At 41.3% G+C, this 7,500-nt stretch overlaps 2 protein-coding genes across 2 annotated transcripts in view; both read right to left on the bottom strand.

The window, feature by feature from the left end:
* Positions 1 to 1,153: 1,153 nt before the first annotated feature.
* On the bottom strand, positions 1,154 to 5,871 carry LOC143274575 (putative endochitinase). Its single transcript, XM_076578781.1, has 4 exons — positions 5,865 to 5,871; positions 5,143 to 5,391; positions 4,260 to 4,517; positions 1,154 to 1,479 (listed from the first exon to the last, which is right to left on the bottom strand). Exons 1-4 carry the CDS (start codon positions 5,869 to 5,871, stop codon positions 1,298 to 1,300), a joined length of 696 nt encoding a protein of 231 aa, XP_076434896.1. The 3' UTR covers positions 1,154 to 1,297.
* Positions 5,872 to 6,278: 407 nt separating this feature from the next.
* LOC143301540 (acidic mammalian chitinase-like) overlaps positions 6,279 to 7,500 on the bottom strand; it is a 27,940-nt gene continuing 26,718 nt past the window's right edge. Inside the window, 1 exon segment of the mRNA XM_076616245.1 lies at positions 6,279 to 6,610. Within this exon segment, the coding sequence (XP_076472360.1) occupies positions 6,279 to 6,610 (332 nt within the window).

Raw genomic sequence — 7,500 nt, 5'->3', positions numbered from 1 at the left:
ACTGCTATCCCACTGCCACATGATCTCCTGCCCCACTGCCACTATAGCTTTACCCCACTGCCACTAGTACTACTACCCCATTGGCACTAGACTTGCTAACCCACTGCCAATAGTGCTGCTTCCCCACTGCCGCTAGATTTGGTACACCACTGCCACTAAACCTGCAACCACACTGGCACGAAAGATGCTACCCCAATGCCACTAGAGCTTCTACCCTAGTGCCACTACAGATGCTACCTCACTGCCACTACAGCAGCTACCCTACAAACACTAGACATAATATCTCAGTGTGACTAGGACTGGTCCAACCCTGCCACCAGAGGAGCTATCCTACTGTTCAGGAACTATCTTACCGGAGTGAAAAACCATTGAAAATGGATTACAACATCTGTTAATGGTAATACATTTCATAATAACGTAAAAAAAAAAGCGTTGAAATCACTAAAAATGGATAACAACATGGGTGGTAGCATCGTTTCATACATGCACAAAAACTTCCGGTAATTTCCTGAATTTAGGATACTAAAATAAGAGTCGAAATCCACTGAAAATGGGTTACAAAATCTACTAATGGTAATAAAATTTCACATATATGCACAAACATTGCCGGTAAAATACGTTCCTGAATTATATCACATATTTTACTCATTTTTTTGTGATTTTTTTAAGGGTTGGGGTTGGTGGTGTGTATAGCAGTGTAATATAGATAGCCTAATGTCCCGAATATGTAGGACACGGAAGAGGAATTCGATACGAACTTTAAAGAAACAGTCACATCCGAAAGCGTGTGTAAAGGATACACAGGCTATCGCAGTAGAACTGCGGTAATTGTAAATGGCAGTCGACATTAAAATCAACCTTTAAAGGGCAGCGTCGATATCTGTCGATGCTTACGGTCGAACAACCTTTTTTCGACTATGACAGTGAGTTTATTGCCACCGTTTCAAGTCACAGAGAAACACTGCGATATGAAAATATTACGAAATACGTCTGCAGACAAAGAGGGAAAGCATTTCAAACAAAGATAGGATGGTGGAGCCGGGGGGGGGGGGAGACGGGGGGGGGGGGGGGGGGTGCAAACAAAAACAAAAACAAAAAAAACAACAAAAACAAGCCTATCAAAGTTAATTATCACTTTATTGCAATGGCAGTGTAATGAGGGAAACTAAAGGGATCGGGACATCCGGGAACGTTGGCGCGAGATGTGGGAGGCAACTCTAACAGAGAACCAGCAGAGTAGCGGATCGGCTATCAATGTTGGGGGAGGTTGGTAAAGGGGGTTAGGTGGGTAGAGCAGCTACGAGTGGCAGCCGGGTACGTTGGCCAGGAGGTCACATGTGGAGATGTCCTGATGCCAGGCAGTGCCCGGACCACACCTCTCGCGGAACGTATGGCCGTTGGAGCATTCGATGAAGTGGACGCAGCTCGTGGGGTCCGCGAAAATCCCGTCCGCGTGTCCGTGACAGAAGTTGTTGATATCTGCAGCAACAAGGTGGCATTCCCCTTAGATGAAGATACAGTCCAATCCCAACGAAATCCATATCCATTCCATTCCTATCCAATGAAAGGCTTTACTGCAGAAGACGTTACAGTAATGCTTCATTATTAATATCATTGTTGTTGTTATTGGTATGATGATGGTGATGATTATTATTATTTTCATCATCATAGTTATTATTATCATTATTGTTGTTGTTGTTGCTGTTGTTGTAATTATTATCATCATTATCATTATCATTATTATCATCAGCATCATCGCTCGTCATCATCATCATCGTCTGCTTTAAACGCAGTTAAAACAAACACAAACTTTTTCACGCCTCACTCAAATATTCTATCTATAATTAAACAAGTGGGTAAAAAGGTATACCTCTTCTTCATTACTATGTAAACCCATGGTTTGAGAGGACACATTCAAATGCGAAAGAAAATATCGCATTCTGTGAAACAAATACAACACTAACAGCAGTGAAATTTGTGAGTAAACTGAGTTGACACTGCAGCTAACATCATAAAGAAACTTTTAAATCCCCAACTCTACCATACACACACAGACGAGCAAGTACTCACTAGTGCACACGAAGGTGCACCGTGCACACACACACACACACACACACACACACACACACACACACACACACACATTGTCTTCCCCGTAATCCTTATTTTACATACACACAAGCACACATTCTAGAGAGCAAAAACAACATACCACAAAGCACCACAGAGATAATCAAAGCATGGCATACAGGCAATTGGATACACATACAACCTGAAAAACTTTCTCCTGGCCGATGCTTTTCATGTGTCGAAACACTAATTACAAGATGAGGATATAAATGGCAATTTAAATAACAATGAACATCACGTCTCTGTCTGTGGATAATGTGTTCTCATTGAACAACTGATATAGAATATCTAATGAAGCTCTAAAACTATTACTAAATACAGATAAAACCTTAGGTACATTTGAATAGAAATGGATTAGAGAAAGATAAGAATATTGGGATAATGGTGTAGAAAAAACAATAAAAATTGCAACAACAAAAAAAATATATATATATATATCAACTTCCAGACAATCAGAACTTGCACAGGGTATATATGACGTGACTGTTGCTCCTTGAAATAAGACAATGCTCACAAATTTCAAGCTAACGCTGGTTGGCGCGTCTTGCACAACGCGTAGGAGAAAAAACAAACGACAGAGAAGCAAACCAAGCAAGTTAATTCCTCATAACAAACACACAAAAAAAGAGAGAGAAAGAAAAAAAATCCCACACCATTATATGCTTTTCATGTGGAATCTGGGCACAGGAAGAACAGTGGATGAAACATCCAAACACAAACTGGTATCTCAATGATGCATCACAAAGACGTTTGCTCTTGTACATGTCTTTCAGACGGAACTGAACACTCGTTGTTTCGACAACTAAAGGGAGGTCACACAGCAGCATTCAAAACTGAACAACAGACATGTTAAGTAACTCTTGCTCATCGAAGTAAGACAAAGTACACAACTCATTCCTTATCATAACACTAAGTATACAACTCGTTCTTTAAATATAAGACAATATCTTTTTAAATGCCGCTTTACTATACGAAAAATCACAACTTGCTTTTCAGAATAAAATAAGTGAAGTAACTTGCTCCTTAAAACAAGACAAGGGACACAACTCACTACTCTAAAGAAGACAAAGTGCACAAATTGTGCTTTAGAATATGACGAGAACCACACCTTTTTTCTTCTTCTTTTTCAAAATAATGTACACGCCTCGCTCTTCAAGATCAGACAGAGTGTACAATAAGCTTCTTTAAATAAGACAAGGTACACAGTCGCTTCTAACAAAAAAAAGACGAAGTATATGATTCGCTCCCTTAGATAAGACAAAGTACGCAACTCAAAATAAGACAAGGTACACAATTTGCTCCTTAAGCTAAGACAAGGTATACACCCTGCTCCTTGATATAAAGAAATGAACAAAATTTTCCCTTTATGAAAAGGATAGAGTTCACAGCTTCACCAAATGCTGTATCAGCTGGCTTCTCAAAATTAAAAAAGTTCTCAGTTTCTATAAACCCGTCAATTTTATTTACTCACTTGTGTAAACAAAGTGAGTCTATGTTTTAACCCGGTGTTCGGTTGTGTGTGTGTGTGTGTGTGTGTGTGTGTCCGTGGTAAACTTTAACATTGACATTTTCTCTGCAAATACTTTGTCAGTTGACATCAAATTAGGCATAAAAATAGGAAAAATTCAGTTCTTTCCAGTCATCTTGTTTAAAACAATATTGCACCTCTGGGATGGGCACAAAAAAATAAATAATGAAGCCTAATTATATGCAAACTGCATTTACTGTTATATTTTTTGTATTCTCTAAACTTGGCACTTTGATCTGATATTCTGACCCAACAACAAGAGCAGTCATTATTATATCATTTTTTGTTCAAACAGGAACTTCTTTTGCTAAGCATGGAAGTTTTATTTATTTTGCAAACGTTTTGGTGCAGATAGAAAAAAAAGGAAAGTACTCTGTAATTAATGCTAGGGGACTTAATTCGAATTTGGTTAGGACTTTTTTTTTTAACGTGAAGCTTTATAATAACAAATACAGAACACATTTTAACGATTAGATTTTTTTTTTAAATGTATCACAAGTGAGTCTTGAAGGCCTTGCCTCTCTTGTTTCACTAGCATTAGCATGTTTAACAGTTCTCTGAAACCTTCCAAAAGAATACATACAGCTGGCCCACTGAATACCTTGGGTTACAGAAGGGGTGTGGGGCGGGTCCGCTGTGATGACACCCGGAGGGACGTTAAGGTCTCCTCCGGAGTGCTGGCAAGCGGGGACGTTGTGCGGGGAGTCGCAGTTGCTGATTGCGGGGTTGTAGACGCTACCCGGGGCGCAGTGGAAGAGGTAGGTGTAGCCGTTGGAGCACTCCAAGAAGGAACTGCAGTCGCCCGGGAAGCTGTGGATGCCGTCCGTTTGGCCCTTGCAGTAGTCGTGCGCGTCGTGATCTGAGGAGTGGGGGAGAGTGGGTGTGTGGGGGGAGGGGGGGAGAGAGACGTTCAAGCAGGTGAAGTGAGAGTGAGGAAGAAGGAAGTTGGGGAATGTGGTTTCGACGTGTCCGCTTATTTTGTATTGGATGTTTTTTGGTGTTGTTGTTGTTTTTGTTTTAGTTGGTTCCTCAGTTAATTTGTTCGACCACTTATTCATTAATTCATTTACTTATATGATTTTCTTTTAAATTTTGTTCACTCATTATAATCTGTGTTGTTGTTGTTGTTGTTTTTCTATATATTTATTTTCATTCGTGTATTCATCATCTTCGAAATTGGTCTTTCTTACAAGTCTTTTTGCATCAGAAGTGAACAAAATCTTGTTGATCATGGGAAAAAATTACGATACCCAAAGCAAAAGAACGAAATTTTGTTCACCGGGTTAAAACAAACACAACCTCCACCACCATAAAGCAGAAATCGCAAATAAGCTTTCTTTACAGTAAAAAGTTGTTGTTGTTTTTTAAGAACAAAAAGGAAAGCATAGCGAAACAAATGCTAAAAGCCTGGGAAAATAATCAATAAAAAAATATAAGATATATACTAATGCATACAGTTGAATTGCCTTGGGGGTAAGTCTTACCTGGGGAAGGAGTGTATTTAGGAGGGGCGGTGGGCCTGGCGGAGGAGGTCACTATGTGGAGAAGGGTGGACGTTACCACTGGTTGTTGAGTTGACGGTACCACTGGCTGTTGGGTGGACAGAACTGGCTGTTGGGTGGACACAACTGGCCGTTGGGTGGACACAACTGGCCGTTGGGTGGACACAACTGGCTGTTGGGTGGACACAACTGGCTGTTGGGTGGACAGAACTGGCCGTTGGGTGGACGGAACTGCAACCGGAAAAAGTCACCATTTTATGAAGCACTTCATGTTTCCAAACGCGTACTTTTTTTTTTTTTTTTTTTTTTTTTTTTGCTTTGGTTGGAGCAATTGGAGGATTAAGATTGATCCTTGAAAGCATTTCACTGAGATACACGCTATCAAACACTGGCGTGCATGCAAGCACAAACAAACAAACACACACACACACGCGCGCATGCACACACACACACACACACACACACACACACACACACACACACACACACACACACAATCACATACAGACAATCACACACACACACATGATAAGCGATTCTGACAGTTAGATACAGTCTAAAAACACACAAATTGATTATCTATTCGCAGACTATGCATGATCTGATACTGACATTCCTTTGCGCTACCACTGTTAATGCTTTGTCGACGGCTTGCTCTCTGCCTGCAATGATGCCGGCAGAGGATGTTTGACATAATGATTTACAAATCATTTTTGGTGGTTTTTTATTGTTTGTTTGTTTTTGTGTGTTTTTTTCTATATCTTTTGTTTTGGTTTAAACGATGAAAAGAAAAAATAAGGCCGAAGAGTTGGGTTGTTGTTTTTTTTTAACTCTCTCTCTCTCTTCTCAAAACACACCCTTAGTTCTTCTTCGTTCGTGGGCTGCAACTCCCACGTTCACTCGTATGTACACGATTGGACTTTTACTTGTATGACCGTTTTTTGGGGTTTTTTTTGGTTTTTTTGGTTGTTTTTTTTACCCCAGCCATGTAGGCAGCCACACTCTGTTTTCGGGGGTGTGCATGCTTGGGTATGTTCTTTTTTGTTTCATAATAACCCACCGAACGCTGATATGGATTACAGGATCTTTAACGTGCGTATTTGATCTTCTGCTTGTGTCTACACACCGTCAGTAACTTTGGGTGGCTGGGTGGTGACGACAGGACCCATGGTTACAGTCTGATGAAACTGAGAGGTCGGCGCTTGCGTGACGGGAGCGGAAGTGCTGACGACAGGGGCGTCCCCGATGGTACAGTCATAGTGCTGGGGCCAGTCGCAGAAACCGGTGTTGGCGTTGAAGACCAGACCGTCGGCGCAGTTCACGGCGTAGGAGATGCGCGAGACGCAGATGAAGTAGCCCAGGCAGGACTTGGGGTTGGCGTAGAAGCCGTCCTGGTCCCCGCAGGTGAACTCGGTGGTCTGCTGGATGGTGTGTGGACGCTTGGTGGTGGCTGAGGAAAAGGTTGGGCAGATGATTTTTTTTTTCTTTATAAAGAAAAAAAATAGGTTGGGTAAAATTATCTTTTTAATAATAATTAAAATTAAAAAAAAGGTAGAGCAACTGAACAACAATGACAACATTTATACTACCACACAACTCATCATGATCGTCGTCATCACTGTCGTCATTCACTGGAAAGGGGGACGATCCACTATAATATATATATATATATATATATATATATATATATATATATATATATATAAAGATATACACGGCTCTCTCTTACAACAGTTATGCCACAAGATGTATTGCCAGGACTACCAACCGAAAATCACTGTGTCACCACTAAGGTGGATCTGATGCACCATGGCGATCAATCGCATTCTATGTTTTTTCACCTGACAAGCTCATGTCACAGCCAATCCAAAATTGCGTATCGCATAACATACGATAGCCAAATCAAACTGCGTTTCGAATAAAAACTGGTCACATATTCTGTGTCTGGTTGCATTCCCATCCCTCACCCCCACCCCTTCCCCTACCCCCAATCCCACCCCGTGTTGATTATTAGCGGCGGACGGTGGCAGCTAGAGTGATGGCCTAGAGGTAACGCATCCGCCTAGGAAGCGAGAGAATCTGAGCGTGCTGGTTCGAATCACGGCTTAGCCGCCGATAATTATTTTCTCCCCCTCCACTAGACCTTGAGTGGTGGTCTGGACGCTAGTCATTCGGATGAGACGATAAACCGAGGTCCCGTGTGCAGCATGCACTTAGCACACGTAAAAGAACCCACGGCAACAAAAGGGTTGTTCCTGGCAAAATTATGTAGAAAAATCCACTTCGATAGGAAAAACAAATAAAACTGTACGCAGGAATAAAATACCAAAAAATGGGTGG

Source organism: Babylonia areolata, chromosome 1 (genome assembly GCF_041734735.1).
Source record: "Babylonia areolata isolate BAREFJ2019XMU chromosome 1, ASM4173473v1, whole genome shotgun sequence".
Taxonomy (NCBI): domain Eukaryota; kingdom Metazoa; phylum Mollusca; class Gastropoda; order Neogastropoda; family Buccinidae; genus Babylonia; species Babylonia areolata.
The sequence above is the reverse complement of the archived record's forward strand: the minus strand, read 5'-3'. Positions and strand labels throughout refer to the sequence as shown.